At 40.7% G+C, this 26,633-nt stretch overlaps 1 protein-coding gene across 1 annotated transcript in view; it reads left to right on the top strand.

Moving 5' to 3' along the window:
- The first annotated feature begins 2,248 nt into the window (after nucleotides 1-2,248).
- Nucleotides 2,249-26,633, top strand: part of LOC142666814 (vasoactive intestinal polypeptide receptor 1-like) — a 59,251-nt gene continuing 34,866 nt past the window's right edge. The window contains exons 1-8 of the mRNA XM_075847021.1: nucleotides 2,249-2,701; nucleotides 4,972-5,086; nucleotides 6,053-6,160; nucleotides 9,904-10,004; nucleotides 18,169-18,266; nucleotides 24,449-24,581; nucleotides 25,474-25,627; nucleotides 26,535-26,595. Of these exons, the coding sequence (XP_075703136.1) occupies nucleotides 2,618-2,701; nucleotides 4,972-5,086; nucleotides 6,053-6,160; nucleotides 9,904-10,004; nucleotides 18,169-18,266; nucleotides 24,449-24,581; nucleotides 25,474-25,627; nucleotides 26,535-26,595 (854 nt within the window). The 5' untranslated portion in view covers nucleotides 2,249-2,617. The remainder of the gene's footprint in view (nucleotides 2,702-4,971; nucleotides 5,087-6,052; nucleotides 6,161-9,903; nucleotides 10,005-18,168; nucleotides 18,267-24,448; nucleotides 24,582-25,473; nucleotides 25,628-26,534; nucleotides 26,596-26,633) is intronic.

Here is a 26,633-nt window from a genome sequence, read left to right as displayed (position 1 = left end):
TAGCACATATATATCATTTTCTTGTTTTTGCAAATATTATGCCCTCTAGAACTATAATTCTCCAGCTGTAGCAAAACTACAATTCCCAGCATTTCCTGCTTTAGAACACTGCTCTAGACTGTATTTGTAGTTTCAGTATTTGCTCTGCTGGGGTTGGACCCCTATCAATCACTATTAAGGCCCTATTACAAGTGCAATGAGGGCCGATCAACGAGACACCTCGTTGATCGGCGCTCGATTTCTCCTGTCACAAGGAGCTATGGATGGGGACGAGCGTTCGTTACTCCGATTGCTCGTCCCCATACCTTATCATCATGTCGGCAGCACATCTCCCTGTCCCATGCAGATGTGCTGCCGACAACGATAATATTTCAGTTTTTTAAAGCAATACGATCAGCAGATGAACGAGCGTGAAGGAGTTAATGTACACATCCCTGGTGGTCTAGGAATTGTTTAATATCTGGTTTCCTGGTGGTCTAGGAAATAATTGGTTAATAATCAGAATCCCTGGTGGTCTAGGGAGTAAATGGTTAATATCAAAATCCCTGGTGGTCTGAGGCAATAAAGGGTAAAGTCAGCAACCCTGGTGGTCTAGGTAGTAATTGGTTAATATCAACTTCCCTGGTGGTCTAGTTTAATAAGGGGTAACTTCAGCTTCCCTTGTGGTTTAGGGCAGTAAGGGGTAATGTAAGAATCCTGGTGGTCTAGGGAGTAATTGGTTAATATCAGCATCCCTTGTGGTCTAGGGCAGTAAGGGATTATGTCAGTTTCCCTGGTGGTCTAGGGAATAATTTGTAAATATCAGCATCCCTGGTGGTCTAGGGCAGTAAGGAGTAATGTCAGCATCCCTGGTGATTTAGGGCAATAAGGGGTAAGATTATCAGGGATGCTGACATTATCCTTTACTGCCCTAGACCACCAGGGATGCTAATATTAACCCCTTAGTGCCCTAGACCACCATGGATGCTGATATTAACCAATTACTCCCCAGACCACCAGGGATGCTGCCTGGTGGTCAAACTATTCCCCTGGACAGCAGCTGTTGCGCCATAGTCATAGGGGTTGTCCAGAATTAGAAATAAATGTATTTTTTCTCCATGGGCTGTGTCTACTTTTCCATCTTATTCGCATTCAAGTTACAAAAACAATTCATGTAGCCCCAAATCTTTAAAAAAAAATGTGTCCATATTCCCTCTACCTCCCTGTAGCTAACAAATACCTAAAAAATTGGAGTCTGACACACCAAAGAACAATTAAAAAGATATAAATTTATTGAATCAAATATAAATGAACATAACAAACACATTAAAAGCATTGAGATGATTACCACAGTGCGGATAGCCAACCAGACAATAAGGTACAAAAAAGTACAAACGATGGCACTGTATAGAAAATAAGAGACAGGACTGTGTAATGTATAACACAATGCACTAAGTGTGCATGACTATAGGCTACATAGACCAAAAAAGCCTGCTCCCCTAATGTCAATTGGAACTGTACATAGAAAAATAATCAGAGCAGCCAAATGTATATGGACATGGTATGATACACAAATAGATATAACAGTACATACACCGATGTTTTAACTCTGCACAATGTGCTAGAGCCCCTTACCCATGTCAGGAACCACACTGTCTGGCGTCAACCCCGACGCGCGTTTCGCCTGACAGCCTTCGTCTGGGGCTGTATGTCAGACTTCACTATAGATAATGCATTATATTCTTAAATCGGGAAGATTAGGAGTGTTGGAAATGACATGAAATAGTGGGAGGACATTTAAAGTGATACCCCACTGACAAAATTTGGTTGGCCTTCACTGTCCAAGCGTGCTCGGATCAAGGGCAACCGTTGTAATGACCCACCTGGAAAACTGTAGATGTAATAAATGGATTTGCAGATTTTGGAATTCTAGTGTGCATTCTAAGCGGTCTCCTGATATATATATATATATATATACACACATATATAAAAAAATTAAAAATAAATAAATATATATATATATATATATATATATATATATATATATATATATATATATTATAAAGTCCCATGAACAGCTGCATTCGTCGTCCATATCTACATGTTGGTCAAGAAGATCAAAGCCATCAACTATACTGTGTAACCTGAGATGGTTATTAGGATGCAGCCACCTCTCCCCACCACCTCCAGGGTTATATCACTGAATTCTCACATGCCTAGAAACATTTTACAGGGATAAGGAACCAGATATGGAGCGCAGAGATGCTGTGACCAGAGAACAGATACATAAAATAGAGAAGGATTAGGAAGGAGGAGAGAATCCTTCATCCAGGGAGGAGGAGATAGCACTACCTGAGCTTCTGAGATGACATCTCGAGCATTCCAAGGAAGGACCAGGCTCAGGAGAGATGTATCTGCAGAAGTAGCCAAAGCTTTCTTGAATGGGGGTAAAAGCCCTAAAGGAGAACCACTTAAATGCTCTATAAGAACTCACTCTATGTAGAACATTCTGTCTTCACTTTGACTAGACACTTGGATTTCTACATTGAGTGATACACAAGACTTGGATGAAAGCTTTGCTCCGTTAAGGACTTCAAAGTGAAGGACTATAATCTGTAGAAGACCACATTGTCCAGACATGTCTCATTCACTACCGTCAACCTTCTTCGGAAGAATCCATGGAAATATCTATTATCTTCTTCTATTGCTGTTCCCTGGGGTGGTAAGTGTGTGATACATTTGTTTGTATTCATGTAGCAGTGTATTATACACAATGTGTGGCTGTTCTGCATCTGTTAACCCTTTATGAATGGCATATACCAGGTAAAGATGAATTTGGGATTTGCGGAGATTAGTCTAATATATGTTAGATCATGGCACAAAGGAAGGAAGATGAGCATATTCTTGGTTCTGGGTCATATACAACTTTCTGAAGGTGCCATAAAGGGGAACACCAGTTTATTTATAAAATACGATATTTGCTCCAGTATGACAACTTTTTGTTTGAATATAATTTTGATAACACCCCTTAAAGGATTTGTCTAGTTCGACAAATTTTTTTAATTAAGAAGCAGCGCCACGCTTGTCCATAGACTGTGTCTGGTATTGCAGCTCAGCCCCATTCGAGTGAATGGAGGTGGGATGCAATTTCAGACACAACCCATGGATAAGTGTGGTGCTGTTTCTGGAAAAATGCAGACTGGAGCTAAGCTGCAGTACCAGATGCAGCCTGTAAACAAGAATAGTGCTGTTTCTGGAAAATAATGTTTTTAACCCTGGACAGTCCCTTTAAGTCTACATTCACACGAGCGTATAAGTTACTAGTTGAGTATTTACTGGGCACATTATATATATATATATATATATATATATATATATATATATAATTCAGTTAGAAACCATAGTACATAACATAACACTATAATAAAATACTATCAATAGAGAATAAGTGGAAGCTCCTGAACCCCAGTGCAAAATCTGTAACAGGACCCCCACCTACTATGTACCATTTATAATACTGGTGTCTTGTGATCCCTCAGGCAACGGGACCCTGTGAGACCTCTCTTTATCCCCTTTAGCCTTTCCCCTGCTATACATTCACTCACAAGTCACAAACCATATCTATACCCATAACATTAAGTGCACTCGGCATTGAATGGGTTAATTCCACCACTACCTGCATTAATGGTAAAATCTCATGTTTTGAAATTTTCACAATTTTTGACAATTTCTGTGATGTTCATGTTAGATAAAAAGAAGTGTAACAGCAGGGAGGGGGGGGGCACAAACTTAAAACAAATTGTTAAAGCCCGGACTGTAATTTCATGCATTGTGCTTATTACTCTATTGTCAGACCCTATCATAATTTCATCATGGTTTTCCATTATTTTAAGTGACTGCTCAATAGTCTAAATTTACTGTCTTTAGCATACCACCCACACCCTATACAACGGGGCAAGATGCTAATACCCTTCCAATTACTATAGTTAAGACTTAAACAGGTACAACATGTCAATGTTCTCATACTACAACTCCCAGCAGGACAAGTAAAAACAAAAACATATGAATTGTGTCTGTATAGAAACGGGAATCATCTGTCACACAATGGGGATGCAGGGTAAGTAAGACAAAACTTTTCCCAAAATGTAAAGGTTCATTTCATTTTTTATCATATAGGTTTAAATTGAGGGAGCCTTTGATGTGCTTTAAAGGGTTGTCAGGTTTATAAATCCTATTTTAATATACCCTATTAGGGCAGGACAATCCCTTTCTGTTAGAAGGGTCCACCAATGATAAGCTGGTCACAGGGTGTCGGATGTTATCTCAACAACTGTCAAATTTCCCTGCAGTGCCACCACAGGAGAAATGAAGTATTACATGGTTCCCTGTTAAAATAAATGGGTGGTCTGTGTAATACGCAGCAAGCCAAGACCTCTCGAGAAGAAGATGCTCTAGTTGAGAGATGAGAGTCCTGAATAAAGGAACCCACCTCTAATAGCTCTGAATTCTCTTAGACAACTAAATTAATAGAGAGGATTCTCCATTTGGGACATCCATCAAGTAGGCGTAACAGAAAAAGGCTACAAAGAGCGTATCTATTTCTAGAGGACCCACCATTGATTTCAATGGGCACCTTGTAATGCTTATTACCTTCCCCTGGCTGCCATAAATTCAAGGGTCTGGGTGTGACTGCAACCTCTGCAGCCCCTATAGTTATGCCCCATCTGAGGCAGGAAAACTCAGATTGCCGTCAACTCTACTTTCATGTCAAGCCAACATTTATTATTTGTGAACAATAATGGATTGGCAGCAATAGCGTGATGCAAAAATAAATTGTATGATACCACTAAGAAGCATGCACCCCCCATTTCTGCTGTGCTAGTAGGGTTTGGTAGCATTATGAAATGACTTTGCTGTTGGAAGTATATTAAATACCGAAGGACCTGCTTTATCAAATTAATATCATCTGTTCTTGCTATGTCTCTACATTAGATTACCTGTACTCACCCCGAATGTGAACTCGTTCTTCAGGTTCTAAAGCAAGAGGCTGAATGTTACAAGAGAATGCAATCAGAGAATGAGACATTACACAGACCTACAAATGAGGGTAACAATCTTTTTTTTTCCTGAAAAATTACAAAACTGCAAATCTATTTTGCAATGAAAGAAGTATTTTTTTTTTCTTAAAGGGATTGTCCACTTTTAGCTATTACACGTTTAGCCACGCGATCACAATGTGTGTTGGGTGCTGTGTATCTAAGGTTGGAGTAGGAAGACTATAAATAACACTTCCATGTTTTCTAATGGGTGTCCAGGAGACATTAATTTTACCTCCACCTCATTCTTAAAGCACACTCACCAATCCCTGACTGGGAGGCAGAATATTGTATTCGGAGACTTCCAGGACCCTCCACCAAGCAATATATGTCCACCACTTTTACTAACCATAATGCCAGTTATTGCTCAACAAAAACGGAGGGTGATAGGAGAATACGGACCCTTGTTTTCTCTACCAGATTTCTGCAAGAGAGAAAGTCTTGTGGATTGACAAGTACGTCCATTTCTAGTTTTAATGACCCATTAATGGAAGACACACAACTCATTGACTGGTTAACAGTCTAAGGGCGTCAATGTAGATCAGTGGATTCCACCATACTCTGTTATCTGTATAGGGTACAAGAAGTTCCTGTCGGCCATCTCAGCTGCCAGTCCTTGAGGTACAGACCCTATGCTGTAAATTCATTTATTATGTTGCACCTTCAGTTACTTGTAACTTCACCTCTTCTAGGACTGGTGGTAAAGACTGAAGAAATTTGGTACTTACCAATAAAATGTGTACATTTGGAGGTAATGCCAGGGCCAGGCTTATATAGGAAGTCAAAAGGGTAAGACTAATAAGGCAAGAAATCTCAAGTCGCAGGAATCAAGACAATCTGGACAATAGATTCAGAATTGGAGCTGTCCAGCACCGCCAGTAGCTCAGTGAGAAGAGCTGCTGCCTGGGATATAGAAGTTTTTGGGTAAGATTTGAGACGTATGACTTATCAAACACAACCTTCTTATTCTGTTACAGGATGTCCGACCGAGTGGGACGGTATTAACTGTTGGAATGCAGCTTCATTAGGAGAGACTGGGACTGTCTATTGTCCTGAGAGTCTACAGATATTTCTTAAGACAAAAGGTAGGAGACTAATATCATAATTACCTTCAATGGTTATTTTTCTTTTGTCTGTTTATCAAGTTTTTCCAGTAATTATGGCAATATGAACAAGGCTGCGGGCAACCAAACATACAAAGCAGTAGCTTCTGAAGTTGATGGCCATGACTAGTTGTCAATGGCTGAGCTTCTAATAAGCCTTTTGGACATTATGACTAAATTTCATCATGGTTTTCAACCAATGACCCACTGAGTGTCTACATTTATGTCCACTTTATAAAAACTTGCATATGGAGAATAAAATTAAAGAATGAGTTTACATGACATTTATGCTTTATTGTTAGCTAGTCAGATGTATCTCAGACGCATCTCCAAATGGGGTAAAATATTACCTGAACTGGCAGATGAGGGTTGGATGCCATCTTTTCTTTCACCTTAAAGAACAAAGCGTGGATAATTCTATCGCATCTATTTACTAAATAGTAGCACTATGTTTATAGGCCCTACAAAATAGGGACTACCAGGTCCAACTGAGATTATACCTAAGAGTTACAGTGGCCACATGTGCTGCTGTGTCACAATTTGCGCATCTCTGACTTGTGACAAAACCTTTCTAGATTGTAATTTAGGTCACTTCAATTAAATTGATAAAAATTGTCTCCAACTTCCCACTCCATTTCCTCTAAGAATATTATTTTCTTGAGTTCAAGTAAATCCAATGTATGAGGAATGGGGAAGAAGGAGACTATTGAGGGACATAATGTGGGTTCATCAATTTTACTTTCTATGTAGTCTTATTCGTCACTATGACTCCCACTCAAATGGTTTATAGGGTCCAGGAGGGACAAATGATAGGGCAATATGTATGTGCTAGGGCTGGGCAATTAATCCAAAAATAATCAAAATCAAAATTCAGCACAATCGACGTCATCCTGCGAATTTCGGTTTTATCAATTATTTTTTCCCGGTTTAAACGGTATCTGCATCTTCAGGATGCACATACAGTTGAATCCAACGGTAGAGCAGGGGACCCTAAGGTCTCTGCTCTACTATTTACTGTGTATTGCCGGACTTGAGGCAGTGACGTCATCGCACCTGTCTGCGCCGTGCCGCACAGATCAGAGGAGCAGAAGGATCTTCTCCACTCGTCGCTGGAACGGGTTTGGTGTGTATGTATATTATTATATTTATCATGCACTATTGGGGGCACAGCTGGGAGCAGCTATGGGCGAATTATCCAGCGTGGGGGCAGCTATGTGGGACTTTATACTGTGTGGGGTGCAGCTACAGGGGCATTATACTGCATGGAAGTCAGTTATGGGGGCATTATACTATGTAGAGGCAGCTATGGGGGCATTATACTGTGGGGGGCAGTTATGGGGGCATTATACTGTATGGAGGGCAGCTATGGGGGGCATTATACTGTGTGGAGGGAAGTTAAGCGGAATTTTACGGTGTGGACGATAGCTATGGGGGGCATTATACGGTGTGGAGGATAGTTATGGGGGCATTATACTCTGTGGGGCAGCTATGGGGGACATTATACTGTGTGGGGGCAACTATGGGGGCATTATACAGGCATTATACTGGGTGGAGGGCAACTATAGAGGCATTATACTGTGTGGAGGGCAATTATAGTAGCATTATAATGTGTTGGGAACACTATGGGGGCAATATACTGTGTTGGGCAGTGTCAGGGGGTATATTATATACAGTGGTATACAGCAGGCACAGGGAATGAGTATTAATTCAATGTCGTAGCATGCAAATAGGGGGTGTGACATCCAAAAAGGGGTGTGGCCTAAATATTCCTTCATTAATCGTAATTGTGGCTACATGTTTGATTTAGGTGATAATTTCCCAGCCCTAGTACATGCATCACAACATTTCTTACCTTATAATAACCCAGACACCAAATATTTAGCCGAAAGTCTTGGAAGAGCGAAAGTTGTTTCCCTGGACATGTAGGTTTTTCTTGGAAATAGGTTTTAGCATTTTTCATGTCTGTATGTAGTACACGATTTTCACATACTGGTGTTACTATATGAAAAAAATACCATATCAGCTTTAACTTGGAAACTTTCCATATAAAACAACTGGGGTTATGAAGATCCTCAATGTAAGCGGGCAATGTACAAGTCAAAATATGACTTGTATCACGCAAAAGGTTTGTCTTATTTCTGTCCCATCTACTCGAATCATTGTACTCTCCAAAATCCCTGCGTTTTTAGAGAGTACAGTGAGTATTTCCAGCATCTTATACTGTTCCAGAGAAAAGGTCACAGCTCTCGGAAGGATTATTTAAGCAAGCTGAGAAACGCATTGATCTTCTAAGAAAATCCTCGCCGCCAAGGCAGTGAGGGTGTGAAACGCGAAGCACGGTCTCAATAACTTTTGAGAAATGTTAAAAAATCTTTATCTTAAACTTTGTTTATCTTATATATATTTCTGGACTCATGTCAGTAGGGAGCTCACCTTCAAAACACCTTAAAAACTCTAGTTGCTAAAGGGAATGGGCCACGCCACTTTTCTTGGCACCCTGCCACTTTTCTAGCTTGAGATCTTTGAGTCTATAGCTGAACATCTCCCATTCACTGCAATGGGATAGTAGGGCACAAGGTGAACTATCTTAATAATAGTTTTGGTTCATTCTCAAACCACGGTCAGACTAGCCAAAATGAGGACCTAATAATTCTTTGGTGGGTCCAGTTTCAAGATCAGCTATGAGGTCCCACCACAATAGTGCTCATGAGGTTGAGCAGAGAACATTACCACACTTTTCTTCAGTCTTTATTGATGGTTTATTCTGAAAACCCTAGTTGGATACTTGGTTCTCTGAAACAGTACCACACATGTTGGCTAAGATGCACCAACTTGGCAGAAAATTATGCAATTGTCCCCTTTGCAGGTGTGACCACGTCTTAATAGAAGGAAATTGGAAACAAATGAGTGCTTCCAATATAGAGTTGCACTTATGCATGGTCAAATACTAGGACCTACATGTTGAAAACATTAATAGGTATCTCAACACCAGGAACCCCACCAATGTGATGTTCCAGAATAATTTGCCAATAGACAACTGGTTAGTGTTCATAGAAATACAGATTTTTTTTACATAAACATTTTTGCTTTGATACAGCATTAGATTTGTGAGGCAAGGTGACAACTTGGCCTTGGGTGGCACCATGACACCCATTCATGAATGCAGGAGCAGCATTCTGGCAGATATATGGTCTATTTCTACACTTTTACTAATATGATAAAGGGGGTACCATTTCACTTTCTGCGTCAGGCAGCAAAAAGACTGCAAGCCACTTGATGGTTCCACCAACACTTGTATGGGTAACAAACAATTTTAGGATTTTCTCCTTTAGACATGTCAGGAGGTTACGATAGCTGGGATCCTTACAATCCCATTGTTAAACAGCTGGACCCCTTTAGCTCTGATGTGACCCACCCCAACATTCACAACCATGGGAGCCAGAGCTGAAGGTATTACATCATGTACCCAGGGCCTTTGTCTCCTCATCGAGGGCATCAGAGTAATCCTAGCTCTGGTACTTCCACCAGTGCAACCTTCCAACATGTCTAAAATACATACCACAAATTCCAAAATTAGAAAATCCTTTTAATAAAATTTCTATGAACAATTCTATGGATTTTAAATATTTTGGGGATATTATGTATTTCTGAAAAAGAAAATCGCAGCTTAGCTCATCTTGTGAGATATATTGTATTCTGCCAGTCATACAATTTCTTTTTTTCAGTTGGCATCACTAGGAACTGCACAGACAATGGTTGGACTGCCCACTCCCCTCCATATCTGAAGGCCTGCTTCTTTAATACCAGCAATGAGACAGATGAAAAGGCAAGTCAATGGCAGGATAAATTTTTAGATTAATTGATATAAATTGCTAATGTTTTCATCTAGAAGAAACTAGTGGGTAAACAAATTCCAGCATAACGTTGGTATTTTTTTAAAAGGAATCTGTCATGTTAAACATGGTGTCCTATCTGCAGGCAGCATATTATAGAGCAGGAGGAGCTGAGCAGATTGATATATGTATCTCTGAAAACTCCACTGAATCTTATCATTTCCATGTAGGGGCGGATTGACAATGCACTTCACCGGGAATTTTCCCAGTGGGCCGGCCCACTGCTTAGGGTCCACTCTCCTGTACAGTCCTGTACAGGGCCGCACCGTCTATGAGGTGAGATGAGCCCGAGATTAGCTCAACTCGCCTCAGGCGGCGGCCTGCTGCATCTTTAAAGGGGGCGGCGGCGCCAATGAAACCAGCCACCCACCTCCTGCACTAATTGTACCTGCGTCTATAGAACGCAGATACAATTACATGCATAAGAGCTGAAAGGCCGGGTACGTCCCGTGCCTGACCTTTCAATGCCTTACAATGACGCTGATTGGCAGGGCAAAATGACTTATGTATATATGTATTGAGCTTGGTTCTGGTGCTGTATATATATGTACTTAGCTTGGTTCTGGTGTTGTATATATGTACTGAGCTTTGTTCTGGTGCTGTATATATGTATTGAGCTTTTTTCTGGTGCTGTATATATTTACTAAGCTTTGTTCTTTTGCTATATATGTGTATTGAGCTTAGTTCTGGTGCTGTATATATGTATGAGCTTGGTTCTGGAGTTGTATATATGTAATGAGCTTTGTTCTGGAGCTGTATATATGTACTAAGCAGAACAAGAGGACGATGAGTCACAAAGCCATAAATAAATAGAAAATAGTATACATTTTATTATAATAAAAAAGACAAACATTATAAAAATGAACAAGAGGATCTAAAGAACATTATCTGTATATGGACCACACAAGCAGTAATAGTACTGCTTGGTACTTAATGTTGCTCCGTGTGTATCGATGAGCACTATTACTGCTTGTGTGGTCCATATACAGATAAGGTTCTTTAGATCCTCTTGTTCATTTTTATAATCTTTGTCTTTTTTATTATAATAAAATGTATACTATTTTCTATTTATTTATGGCTTTGTGACTCATTGTCCTCTTGTTCTGCTTATGATATATGGGAGTCGGCTATTTTTTGTTGGAAGTGCTTCTGTACTGAATTGATTGCACTTAACTGGTTACCTGACCTGTGAGACGTATATGTTTATAATATATGTACTAAGCTTGGTTCTGGTTTTGTATTTATGTACTGAGCTTGGTTCTCGTACTGTATATATGTATGAGCTTGGTTCTGGGGCTGTGATTATGTGCTGAGCTTTGTTCTGGTGCTGTATTTATGTGCTGAGCTTTGTTCTGCTGCTGTATATATATGAGCTTTGTTCTGGTGCTGTATATATGTAAGAGCTTCGTTTTGGTGCTGTAATTATATAGGAGATATTTATAATAACAAAATTGCAGGCAGTTGGAAGTAATTCATAGTATATTTAATGGGAACCTGTCAGGTAGTTTTAACCGCTTTAAAATTAATTTTTAAAACGGCGCACACTATAGGCTAATTACTCATTAAAGGGTCATGGGGTGGTGCCGCTATCCTGAAGAGTCACATAGTCCTGCCTCCCAGCAGAACTTTCCATGCTTGATTGACATCCCCCTGGCCGATACAACTTTCTCGGATGCGCCATTGCCTTGTACTACTTGGGCACGCACCGTGCAGCGAGGTGTACTCTGCCCGGCTTCATCGCTGCACCACGCATGCCAGGGGAGTACAAGGCAACGGCGCATCCACAAGAGTTTGAGAAGGCTGGTAGTGGTGTAGAACAGTCAGGGGGATGTCAATCAAAATCGGGGGCGCGCAATTTCAATTTCCACCTCAGGCAGCAGAAAAGCTAGAATCGGCCCTGTGTATACATCTGTGTATGTGGGAACCTAACTGTGATAAATGAGTGTATATATATGAGTGTGTGTATATGTGTATATATGCGTGTGTGTGTATATATATATATATATATATAAAAGTGTATATGTGTGTATATATATATATATATATATATATATATGAGTGTGTATATGTGTATATATATGAGTGTGTTTATGTGTATATATATATATGAGTGTGTATATGTGTATATATATAGGAGTGTGTGTATGTGTACATATATATATAAGCATGTGTATATGTCTGTATATATATGTGTGTGTGTGTGTATATGTGTATATATATGAGTGTGTGTATATGTGTGTGTATATATGAGTGTGTGTGTATATATGAGTGTGTGTGAGTATATGAGTGTGTATATATTAGTGTGTATATATGAGTGTGTGTATATGAGTATGTGTATGAGTGTGTGTATATGAGTGTGTGTTTATGTGAGTGTGTGTATAGACGAGTGCGTATATATGAGTGTGTGTATATATGAGTGTGTGTATATGTGTATATTTATCAGTATGTGTTTATGTGTATATATGAGTGTGTGTATATATGAGTGTGTATATGAGTGTGTGTGTATATGAATGTGTGTATATAGGAGTGTGTATATATATTTGTGTATATATGTGTGTGTAGATGAGTGTGTATATATATATATATATGTGTGTGTGTGTATGTATAGAAATATGTGTGTGTGTGTATATATATATATATATATATGTGTGTGTATATATATATAGGAGTGTGTATATATATGAGGGTGTGTATATATGAGTGTGTGTGTATATACGAGTGTCTGTAGATATGTGTGCTCGTATATATATGTGTATGTGTGTGTCTATATGAGTGTGTGTATATATGAGTGTGTGTGTATATATGTGTGTATATATACACACACACACACACACACACACACACACACACACACGTGTGTGTATCTATGTGTAGAAATGTGTATATATATATATATATATATATATATACACTGTATATATAAAATATATGTGTATATATATATTCATATGTGTGTTGTGGGACAGTGACAGGTAAAGTCATTGAGGGAAGGTACATTTCCCCTAGAATCCTGTCATATGTATCCTAGGCTCCAGGGAATGAGTAGTTCTTGCAATAGAAAGCTCTAGCTTTCCAATCTCGGCTTAAGGAAAAGCCGGAAAAAGGGCCTGGAGTTGGATTGGAGAAGAGCAGGGCGGGTTCCCCAATCCCGAGTCCATCTCTGTTTGTAGGACAAGGCTGCTGCTCAATTAGCTGCACCTGTAGCCTGTGTATAAAAAGGCGCAGACACAGTGTGTGTGAGTCTCACCCCTGACTCAGACTGGAGACTACTAAGGCTGGAGTAGCCTGTATTCTATGTGAGTAAAGACCTGTGTTACTTTGTGTCCAGTGCCTGGTAGGAAGGCACTCGGTATAGTTAGATAATATTTTGTTTAGTTAGTGCTCAGACGAGCAGGATTTATTTTGTATTTTGCCTTGTTGTACAAGAGGCTGTTTCTTTGACAAGAATAAAAACACAGGCAAAGCCCTGTTATGACTTTTAATGCACGGTGTCCCTGTCTCTGGCTACAAAGAAACCGCTGTACCAACCTCTCCTGATGCTAAACCCTCACAGTGTATATATGTGTGTATATATGAGTGTGTGTGTATATATGTGTGTGTGTGTATATATATATATATGAGTGTGTATATGAGTGTTTATATATATATATATATATATATATATATATATATATAAATAGTGCAGCTCGCATGCCACGCTGCTTCCGTAACTGCCATTTACTACTATGGGAGTTCCAGAAACAGCTTAGCTCAGCGAGTTAGCTGTTTCCATAACTCCAGACCATGTCCCGACCATGTAACGGGGGTTTAGGAGGCCCTGTTCTAGAGATAGGGGTGGGACCCGCATCTATCTGACTTTTATGACATATCCTGTGGATATCAAGAAAAATAGTCGAACAACAGCACACGTCTCCAGATAATGAAAGTGGTTTTATTGTCAGAACATCCACGACAAACAGGCAACGTTTCGACCCATAGTGAGTGTGGGGTCTTTGTCAAGCCTTGACAAAGACCCCACACTCACTATGGGTCGAAACGTTGCCTGTTTGTCGTGGATGTTCTGACAATAAAACCACTTTGATTATCTGGAGACGTGTGACTATTTTTCTTGGAATTCTACAACATGCCGGAGTGGGTTTGCCTGGCTTGACAGCGTGCACCGCACCAGACTCGGGATTTGTGCTGCTTCAAAACCTTTCATTTTGCTTCATATCCTGTGGATATGTCATAAATGTCCCTCATGGGAAAACCCCTTTAAAGGGAATCTGTCGCCAGATGTCTGTATTGAACTACCAACAGGCTATTATAGATTAGGCTGACCTGATTTGACGTGTATTATGTTTTTCCCCAGAGTGCCTCCTTTGAAGAGAAAAGGCTTTTATTACATTTATGCAAATTAGCATTTTGGTTCAACGAGGGCATCACTGTTGCTCCAAAATGCTCTCTCTCATTCCCCAGTTCAACCCCCCTCCCTGCTTCCTTTGATTAAAAGGGCCAGGCAGCGTACTAAGCGAGTTAACGCCAGGCTCCGTAGTGTAGTGAACGTGCGCGTGACCATACACCCTAATCGGCACATGCGCAGTAATGACGATTAGAATGATGAGCATAAAGATTACACTGCACATGCGCTGATCAGGATACGGCGCATCCGCAGTACAACCTTTAAGTTACCGCGCGCACTCTTCAAAGGAGGCACTATGTGGAAAGACATAATACATGTCAGAATCAGGTTAGCCAATCTTTATTAACATGTCGGTAGTTCAATACAGACATCTGGTGACGGACTGCCTTTAAGTAGTTAAACGGCCAGGAACAGCGTGATTGCTGTTCCTGGCCGTCAGAGCAGCATGTAAGTTGACGGGGCCTGCAGTGTATCGGGCAGGCCCCCGCGAGTGAGCCCTCTCCAAACATCACCCCCGCCCTGCTCCATGAGGTGCTGGCAGGTCATGGGTCGGGAAGGGGTTAAGGAAGCGGTCAGTGACTGCCGACTATAAGACGCAGGAACTTTTTAGCAAGATTTATTCTTGATAAAAAGTGCGTCTGTAGCAGGGATTACCGCTGTTGGTAACGCAATGCAAGAGACACAACTCCTCGGTTCAACTTCTTTACTGTTATAAACACGTACAGGAATTTCTCTTCTGTAATAAACATGTACAGGAATTTCTCTTCTGTGGAGCAGACAGGAATCCTGAGGTTGGGGACTTCGATCCTGCTGGAAGTCCCCCGGAGAGAGGTTGTGTCTGAACCCATGTTGCCAGGCTTGGCTACGGTCACGCCGCTGTCAGTCACGGTGGGAGCTACCCACTACTGGCAGCCTACCCTAGGGTAAGAGTCACACTCTCGGTCCATGGGTCACGTCGTGGGAATCAATGAACTACTCGTACCTACTGGCACCCTCACGGGTCCTTGCGGAGCTATCCGCTACCTTTCGCGACAAACCCTCTCTCTCCTCAGTCGGCGGTCCGAACGTCGGACACACCTAGGATGCAACTGAACAGGTGAGGTTGACACTAACGGTTGCACAAGTTCATATAGTAGTCCAATAAGTCCCGTCAACCCGACCGTTCCTTCTGTCTGTCTCTATCCCAACAATATTCACCAATAACAGTTCAAAGCATTCATAACAGGTGGTGATTACAGAAGTTATACACTCTTGGGTAAACGCAGGGACACCGGCACGGGTAATGAGATAGCGCGACCGATCTTGAGCCTAGCACAGGCTGAGTAGTCTGTCACTTTAAGGACTAGTCTATGCGCAGTGTGGCTGTGCTTAACGAGGGAGGTCACTTCTGGGAAGAGTCACTGGCTATGACAAGGGCATGGGCACTTTCTCTAGGAAAGGACCAAGGATCCTGGTCAGGGGTTTTACGGTCTATGACCGGTACCTGTGGCTGTTGGCACACTCCGTTCGTGTTCCAGACGGTCCTCTGTCCTTCTGGATGGCTGCGGTGGACACACACGTGCTGGCAGGCTCCTGCTTCACTCTGCCAGCCAGCCCTCACTGCGGACCTCACTTACTCTGACCGGACACCGACTCTGCTGGCCTCTCTTCCCTGGCACTCCTCTCTATCTGCTCGGCACACTCCCCTGCTTCCTGCTACCCGTTCTTCTCTCTCCCCCTCCGACCTTGCTGCCTCTCGTCCCTCCCTTCCCGCTTACACACACACACGTCCCTCGACTTCCGGTTCTCTCTGACCTGCCACGTGACGGCATCTCCTCACTTCCTGTCTTCAATCTCGCTTCGTGAGACTTTGCCTGCTTCCCCCCGCCGAACGTCTGCATCGTCGCTGTCGGCAGAGCGGCCGTTGTCATGCCGACCAGGACGCTCCTCCGTTCCATATTAGATGACATTGCAGCAGATGTGAGACCACATCCCTGAGCAGATTCTATCTATCTATCTATCTGTCTGTCTGTCTGTCTGTCTATCTCATATATATCTATAATATTTCAACGATCTAGAGCTTTACCTTTGGAGTATTTATGTGTGACTGTCCTGTAACTCTAATGTACTTTATCTTATCTTGATCTTATAAGATCTATGATGTTTATGGCATTGGTCCTCTGAAAGTATAAGGTTTCGGTAATATCACTAAATTGAAAAACCTCCAATGACCACTTTGACAGCTGCAGGAAATAAATGTTCTTTTCATCATCCTCAGATGAGGATTCGCAATAAAAGTAAAATGTATTACAGAAGCTGCCCTGTGATATTATGTTCACACTGTGCGCCGCCTATGTTAAAGTTACAGGAAAATATACAGAATGTGACTACTGTTTCCATAGTAACTGACAAATATCTAATTATATTTATCCTGCACATTCATCCCGAGTATGGCGGTGGCGGTATCGTATGTAATGGATCTAAGTAATGCAAACTGGAGGGGGGGGGACGGACCATTGTCTGGTTAATTGAAAAACGTCTAAGCCATTAAACGTCACTTTATCGTATGCTTCGGTTGGCTGTTTCGATTTCTGCAAAGTACCCGCGTGATCTGCTACATTTAGCATAAACTGAAAGCATGAACCAATAAACCGTAGTGCCCTATATAGTCCTAAATAAGATTATAGAATACCCTGAAAACATTACGCAGATTACAGGGAGTGGCTCAGATACATTCAGACAGCACCCATTAAGATACATACACTGCCCTGTAAGTGCCCTACATTGCCCAGATACATAGTGCATATTGCATTGCCAAGATTGCCATACTTTGTTCAAAGTGCCCGCCAGAGTCCCCGTTGCACACAGTCAAACAGTGCCATAGAGCCAAACAATACTCACATAATGTCAAATAGTAACCCGAGAGTGCAATGCTTTGTTTAGAAAGTCATACAGTGGCCATGTAGTGTCTTAGTGTTCCCATATAGAGCCAAATAGTGCCCACATAATACCAAACCGAGCCTGACAAACTTTGCTCACGTACAGCCAATTGTTTTGACACTTTGTGGGCCATATCATTTTATACTGTGCCCACATAGTGCTAGGTGGTGCCCAGAGAACGCCATGGTTTGTCTACAAATAATGGCCACACAAGATGAAAGATAGCACGCCTAATGACCTATTTTGCTTACATAGAGTATTATGGTGCCTAGAAACAGCTTTACCCACATAGCAACATACAGTGCACATATAGTGTCATACTGTGCCCATAGAGAGCTAAATAGTGCCCATAAGGTGCTAATATACTTATATCCTTTGCCCCTATAGTTTCCACATAATGCCAGACTGTGCCATATAGAGGCGAATATTGTATACTGAGTTCTGAACAATTGCAGTTTTTCACAAAAGCAGTTCCAGGAGCTATAGAAATTTATTAAGACTGGTGTTTCATAGGGAATTTTTCGGGTTCTGGTGGCCATGCCTCCTCCCAATATGTCCAGGCCAGTTTTTGAAAAGTGTCGGAGCCGGGGTAAAGAAATTTTTTGCATTAATTGCGAATGTTATTTGCCACAAAACTGGCGTAGACTGACTAATAAGTCCTCCCCCCATTGTGTGCTTCTTGTGTGGTGCTGTGGCCTCCAGATCCCACAAATTGTGTAGCCCTGTTTTACATGGGTCCTGGAAGGAAATGTTTCAAGCTGTGATTTGTATTCCAGAAGGGTCATTTCTACACGGTGAAGATCCTGTACACATGTGGGTATGCTGCCTCTTTACTAGCACTGGTGAGCGCCATCAGCATCTTCTCCCTCTTTAGGTGGGTATAACGGACAGGACATTTTTTGCATTGACAACGATTTTTAAAGGATTCCTCCAGGTATAGCAAAAGAGGTTCAAACAATTAGGAAGCTGTCTAACGTACTTTGTATTGAAGCTTGGTTCCCAAGTGTTGATTTTAGGAACTTCAGCTGGAGACAGGGCATCAAATGTGTGATCTACATAGAAGATATAGTGTACATTAGAAAGATAGAAACAAGATAGACTACATGTAGATGGTGCAGAAGAAAAAAATCAAACATTCTTCAATGCCAATATGAAAATACGATCTATTATATTATATTAAAATAAATTGGAGCAACTACCTAGCAACAGCCTTAATCCCCGAGGTGACCATGTTGGATCTGCGCTCTTGGGGAGACCAGTGTGTTCCCCTTCTATACTAGAGAAATGCTATTGATTCACATTGTTGATGGGCCACCATCACTTCTGCCCTTCCACTTCAGGGAAAGATCTGCACTGTGGCAGGAACAGTTAAGTAAGGAGATATTTTTTTTTTTTTTTACTGGTGCCATATGGAGGGGGCAGGAGAGACATTTTACTCTGACAGGTTTTTTTGGAATTTTATTCTGGTGTAAACACTTTCCATGGCATGATCGGAAACCATAACACCTTCAGGTCTCTCTTAAGACCCCAAACCTCCTGCATCTGATGAGGGTCTTAAAGAGGGTTTCCCAAGTTATTTAAAAAATTGGCCAATGCAGGAGAGTTGCAAGAAAAAAAAATGAGCCATTACTTACCTCACAGATCCTCGTCGTTCCAGCGTCGCCGCTCCGTTCCTCCCGGCCGCTGTGTATTCACATAGCTGCAGCGATTACGTGCCCGTATACTCACGTGATCGCTGCAGCCAAGCACTGGCCTCAGCGATCCTGTGCTGTATACCCACTAAGACCAGTGGTTGGCTGCAGTGATCATGTGGATGGGCATCATCGCTGAAGCTATGTCAATGCACAGCGGCAGGGAGGAAATGAAGCGGAGGCGCTGGAACAACGGGGATCCATGAGTTGAGGAATGTTTTTGTTTTTTTTGCATCCCTCCTACCGTAGCCAATTTTTTAAATAACTTGGTAAAACCCTTTAATACCCTTAAAAACATCAGATTTCACTTGTAAGAGGTGTATGTACTGTAAGTATACTCAGTTAACAAAAACACAAGATGTGCTCTCATTGCTAAATATACTTTTTGTCCCCGATCCCAAACATTTACCTTGTCTTCATGGGGATAATGGAGGTAGGGGTGGTGTGACTTTTTTCTTTACATCTCATCCATGAAGATAGAGTATGGTCATAGCAAAGGCTTTTACAAAGAAAAGACGGGGTTTTGTAAAAAAAAAAAAAAAAAAATGTGGTTTTGGGTGGTGCCGCCACACCCCACATCCCTGGACAAGAGTACCCTCACCTATCCCCTAGGTTAAAGGGGTTATCTAGTTAAGAAAACCCAATTTCATATACTCCATTTGGGAATTCTGAGATAATAGAGGAGGGTCCCCTGTTCAGGATCCTCTTAACTAGAATGGAGAGAGGTCCTCCAGAGCAAGAGATACTCTTTGTAACCGGTCCTGTCCTGCATTACACAGACAACGCATTACTTTGAATGGGCACTGTGTAATGCTTTATGTTCCCTGTGGTGGTGTTGCAGGGAAATCGAACACTTGTCCATTTGCCAGTTTTCCAAATAGACTATAGCTGATTGCTGGGGGTCCCAGCATGGGCACACACTGTGATCAGTTTATTATCAAGGGACCCTTCTAAAACGTAGGGATTGTCCAAAGTGGAAAACCCACAGTCCATAGGAAAGGGGAACTACCGTGAGCTTAACTATCCTTCTCATGGGCATTATGCGAACTACATAGGGTTCCAGTCCTCGGCCTGCGTTACAGACTATTGCCTAACCTTTTCTCCATTGAATATCTTCGGGCCAATAATCATTCTTGATCATTACCCTGTGGAAAAAGAACAACGAACAGCCAATGACCGAGCAAATGCTCATTCATCGGCTGATCTGCTTGCTTATGCAGCATTAAACATTATTGTTGTCGGCAGCACATTTCCCTGTGTAATAAGGTAGATGTGCTGCAGACATGATGGAAATGTATGGGGATGAACGATTGTAGTAACTATACATAACCAATCATTGCTCCTTATAAAAGGAGCAACCGAGCGCCGATCAACGAGCTGTCTTGTTGATCGGCGCTCGTTTTTTTGGCCCATATCGGGCCGTGCAATAGGACCCTTATATATATATTAGAATGAAATTGAACTTCTGGTGAAACGGCATCTATTGAGATAAGCTTTTCATCTCATTCATAATACAGACCAAGTCTTATTGTCCTTGTAATTATGTGTCATTTCAATCAGGAGCCAATCAGCCAATATGGATTGTTGTCTCCCAGTAGGGAGTATAAGCCAACTGTTATGTTGATGACTAGTTTTATGAAGATTAGGTAGAAGAACAGGATCTTCTACAGAGAACAATTTATAAAGAAGATCTTTTCTATAAGAAGCTTCTTAATAAGTGGAGACATAGAAGCCCTGATAAGAAAATATGTATTCATGACTGATTTGTTCATCTCGAGAGCCGTTTTTTCTTGAGAATATTTTGATTTTAATGTCACGGCTTCCCACCGGTATATAGAATTAGACGGCTGATTGACACTCACTCATGGTTTATAACCTTTCATTCCTTTGGTACAATATTCAAGGAATCACAAGAGTATTATGTAATGAACCATGGGATAGCGCTGTATAACCCGGTAAGTCATAAGAACACCATGTTCCCCTTCTGGAAGTGTATAATGAACTCCGACATCTCTTAAAATGCAAATTGAACTGAAGTCTTAATTCTTTCCTTGGCAGACAGACAGGAAAAGTAAGTGATAATAAAGAGGTTAAGACTCGCTGGGGGGACGGGGGACGCAGAGTCATGCGTTATTCATTGGTGAATAATCTAGTTCTGTCTAATGCCTCTGGATCAGGAGTGACTGACAACCTCATGATTAGGCCTAGTCAACAGGCTGCGCTATTGGTCTGGGATCTAGTGGATGCGCTAATACTCCCAGGGGTTTTACCATTAGATTCAGTCAATATAAAGTAGTTATTTTTGGAGATGACGAAAATAAAAAGCTATTTTGTTCATTTACAGCATACATACCAGGTGTCCATGGATAATATAAGTCTAAAGGTCCTTTTACACACGCCAGTGATCGAGCAAAGGAGCGTTCATATGACCGCTCGTTCCCGATCATTGATCAGCCGATGATCGTATTGTTTATGCAGCACTAAATATTATCGGTGTCGGCAGCACATCACCCTTTGTAAACAGGGAGATGTGCTGGCGACATGATGGAAATGCATGGGGACGAGTGATCGTAGTAACGATCGCTCATCCCCATACATGGCTCCTTGTGAAAGGAGCAAACGAGAGCCGATCAATGACTGTCTCGTTGATCGTCGCTAATTTTTATGGCCAATATTGGCCGATGTGAATGGACCCTTAATATAAATATAGTATATATAGTTTCCTACAGTGGTCAACAAGTTTTTGAAACTTTTTAGACGTCTTTATTTAGTGCCATGTGTCTATGAAATCCCTATATACCTCTCTATCTAAATTCTACCAAAACACAATTTACAAATTGCTTTAAAATGTTCTATTTGTGTGATGTTAATACATTATTTCCATAGGTATTTAGAATATTTATTACATGTGGGTGCCCCACGTTGGGTGTACGCACTCATCAGTATAGACTCCATTTGAAAGGAGACAACCCATCTCTGATGCTCTAATGGGCATAAAAATGTCATAGTGAGTAGATCCCTTGCTTGGGATCCCTCTCAATGAACCAGAGTTGAGAGCCCATAAGTAAGGTCTGGCAGACACGGCTCATCCATGTGTAACATGGTCAGCCATTGATTTGAATGGCTGGTATGTAATACTACATTTCCCCTGCAGTGGCCGCTGCAGCTTCTTTCAACGATACAATCGTTGATCGCCGGGATGTTATAAAGCTGGACTCACATATAGCAGCTCATCTTTAGGCTGGCTTCAATATAAATAGGGGTTGTCTTCATTAGATAACTCTTTTAAAATAAGATATTGGTACAATATTTGGGACAACAGAATAGCTGCCAAAAGTGCCCATTAAGGAATAGGAGGTATGATCCCCATCCCTCTTAATCAAGGCTCTTTCTATTTCTTAGAAGTCACTTGACCACACTCCGGTCTCCCGAATAGTTGATAGAGCTGACAGATGGGAGGAGATTACGTTGTAATGTATTTTCCAGCCACGGTTGATGTTTTGGAGGAGTAGGTGAATATGCGCATTATTAGGGCTTCTCTAAAATGCTCTTTTGTAAAGGAGCCTTTATCGGTAGAGGCATAACTTAAAGCTCCTGGGCCTCATTGCAAGGCCCCCCACCTAACATATGCCATTTATAATACTGGTGTCTTATGTGGCAGAGAGGCATTTAGCCCTCTCGAGCTTCAGGGGCGGGTGCGACTTCTACACCTGCACCCCTTACATCTACACCCCTGTGTATGAGAATTCTTTAGCCTTGTGCAATAACCTATGGTGTCCTCCCATTGCTCCAAGATTGTCCATGATAGTTCTCTGGTACTTTGAGGATAGAGTCATTCTTGTGTCTCTCTAACCGTGCCCTATCCAGATAATATACACCCGTCCATTCTTCAGGCTTGATGCCGAAGTAATTTGTTCTCTTTTCAACAGACTGGTGTGTCTAATTTGCCTTAACATGTCTCCATATGTCTTTTACTTCTGGTATTTTCCATATATCGTTATAGTTTATTAACTGCAACTTATCACCAGAGACAGTCGTCTTTCCATGTAATTTTATCGAGCTTATTTATAGCTGAGATGTAAAACTTTAGACATAGATAAATGAGCACAATAAGGCGCTGTTCTGTGATGTTTATCTAGAATATTAATGAGAACTGTTAATGAGCTGAATATTTGTTAACCAGAGGGAATAGGCAGAACGTTAGACAATCTGGATAGAAGTATGAGCACGCAGTAAGTTAAACAAAATAAAGGAAAGTGCATGAGTCTAATATGGTGACATTATTTACTAAGAAAAGAATAGAAAAATAGATAGATATGAGATAGACAGACAGACAGACAGACAGACAGATAGATAGATAGATAGATAGATAGATAGATAGATAGATAGATAGATAGATAGATAGATAGATAGATAGATATGAGATAGATAGATATGAGATAGATAGATATGAGATAGATAGATATGAGATAGATAGATATGAGATAGATAGATATGAGATAGATAGATATGAGATAGATAGATATGAGATAGATAGATAGATAGATAGATATGAGATAGATAGATAGATAGATAGATAGATATGAGATAGATAGATAGATAGATAGATAGATAGATAGATAGATAGATAGATAGATAGATAGATAGATAGATAGATAGATATGAGATAGATAGATAGATAGATAGATAGATAGATAGATAGATAGATAGATAGATAGATAGATAGATGATAGATAGATATGAGATAGATAGATAGATAGATATGAGATAGATAGATAGATAGATATGAGATAGATAGATAGATAGATAGATAGATATGAGATAGATAGATATGAGATAGATAGATAGATAGATAGATAGATAGATAGATAGATAGATAGATAGATAGATAGATAGATAGATAGATAGATAGATAGATAGATAGATAGATATGAGATAGATAGATAGATAGATATGAGATAGATAGATAGATAGATAGATAGATAGATGATAGATAGATAGATAGATAGATAGATAGATAGATAGATAGATAGATAGATAGATAGATAGATAGATAGATAGATAGATAGATAGATATGAGATAGATAGATAGATAGATAGATAGATAGATAGATAGATAGATAGATAGATAGATAGATAGATAGATAGATAGATAGATATGAGATAGATAGATAGATAGATATGAGATAGATAGATAGATAGATAGATAGATAGATAGATAGATAGATAGATAGATAGATAGATAGATAGATAGATAGATAGATAGATAGATAGATATATATGAGATAGATAGATAGATAGATAGATAGATAGATAGATTTGTTTGATACCTGGTATCCAATTTGTGGTGTTTTTTTCCCTACAGGAAACTTCATTGTCCTAGAAATTATATCCACATGAACCTCTTTGTATCTTTCATCATACGTGGAGCTGCCGTGTTCATCAAAGACGCCATTCTTTTTGCGGATGAGGATATTGACCATTGCACCATGTCTACGGTACAAATACGCACGAGTGATGGCTAAAGCCGGCTATACATACAGAAATATAGCATTATTATTCCTACACCATCTTAAGGGCCTTTTAGACGAGCCAAGATATAAGATGTAACCATCGAACGATTAGCGATTCTTTAGCGAGTCGTTTCGTAGCGAACGATCGTTATTTAATTGCATCTATTTTCGTTGAAATAGCCGTTATTGCGATCGGTGTTTAGGTCGCTTGTCCGGCTTCTACCACCAACTGCTTTATCGTTGAAAAAAGAACGATACCCGTTTAAATTTGCACAATTGGTGACGACGAACAATAATATTTCTCTCATTCAAAACGATGCGATCGTCGATTTACGAATGATATATCGTTAATCATTCGATCGCTTGCTAGGCTGATTGATCACTTTTGCTCAATCGAACAATTATTCAAACGAGAATCGACTCGTCTAAAAGGCCCTTTAATGAAATTTTGTCATTGTGATTACTTCTAATTTCATTAGTCTATTTTAAGGGGGAATTTGTGGTTGTCCTTATGTTTTTAAAACATCCCAACATCCAAGACAAGGATCACCCCCAAAAATATCAAAAAAAGGAGGGACTTATATAAGGTACAACATTTTGAAGACATTTTCAAAAATGAGAAAAACATGTCTACTTTCTTCCAAAAACAGCACCACACCTATCCATGGGTTGTGTCTGTTATTTCAACTCAGCTCCATTGAAGTGAATAGGGCTGCAATACCACACACAACCTGTGATCAAAATGTGGTGCTATTTTTGGAAGAAAGCAGCCATGTTTTTCTAATCCTGGACAACCCCCATAATTCTGCAAAGATCAGAACTTGCTTCTTCTTATTGCTATTTACACAATGCAATGACATGTTCCTTCTTATTCCAGGCAAGATGTAAGGCAGCTGTGGTTTTCTTCCAGTACTCCATCCTTGCAAATTTCTCCTGGCTTCTGGTGGAGGGAATGTATCTACACACTCTGCTCACCCTCACATTTACCTCACAGAAGAGATATTTTTGGTGGTATATCGTGATTGGCTGGGGTGAGTTCTGCCTCATATACAGGGCTAGGGTATAGGAGTGCAAAGGGGCAGTTGCTTAAGGGCCTCCACCACTTAGGGGCCTCCACCACCCTGTTCCCTCAAGAGCTTATTACCACCACATTTTTCGTCCAGGAGCCTCCACCAGCCTGGATCCAGCCCTTCCCAGTTTCCCACTGAAGTACGTTATGGAATATTGGTAGGATATGCCATAGATTGGGGTCCAACTGTTGGGAATGAAGGATCTCATATTGCTATTTATGCACTACGGCTCATTCACACATTTTCCCTGCACAATGACACCCCCGGCCACCCACTGTACAGAGAAAAATACATTGAGTGGCTGGGAGCATCGCTGTGAAGGAATAATGCCGAAGGAACCTCCATCCCTTCATTCTCCTAATGGGCGGGAGTTCCAGAGGTTGGACCACCACTGATCATATATATATGCTATATTAAATGATGTAAATACCCCTTTAATGATCGTTTGGATCACTAATGATCACTGTGATGTGTATTATGGGGAATCTGTCATGGACTTTTTGATGTGGCCATCTCTAGAGAAGTAATATCCAGATCTTTTGGTGACATTTATGCAGAATGTTGACCTCATACTATATATAACTCATGCAAGGTATACATAACACCAGCGATCAAATGCAAACTGATGGTAGACTTTTTAGAGATAATATGTCTCTACTTGATATAACATTGTACCTGCCTGCAACACTGAACTTGTAGCTTTTTCCACTGGTGCCCGCACTAACACTGATGATATATGTATAATTTCACTATATGGGGTTCAGTAGTGCCCCCCCCCCCACCCCTCAATACACATACATTTATAGTCAGATGTTTTGCGTAGTCCATATTTAGAAGGTCCTCTGTAGCATTTGCTTGTCTTCTTCAGGTCTCCCAGCACTTACAATTGTAGTGTGGATAAAGACAAGAATCAGCTTTGATAATACCGGGTAAGATATTTTATTTTGCGCTATATCTCCATCCAATC

The sequence above is a fragment of the Rhinoderma darwinii genome, chromosome 13 (genome assembly GCF_050947455.1).
Source record: "Rhinoderma darwinii isolate aRhiDar2 chromosome 13, aRhiDar2.hap1, whole genome shotgun sequence".
Taxonomy (NCBI): domain Eukaryota; kingdom Metazoa; phylum Chordata; class Amphibia; order Anura; family Rhinodermatidae; genus Rhinoderma; species Rhinoderma darwinii.
This window is presented reverse-complemented; position numbering and strand designations above follow the sequence as displayed.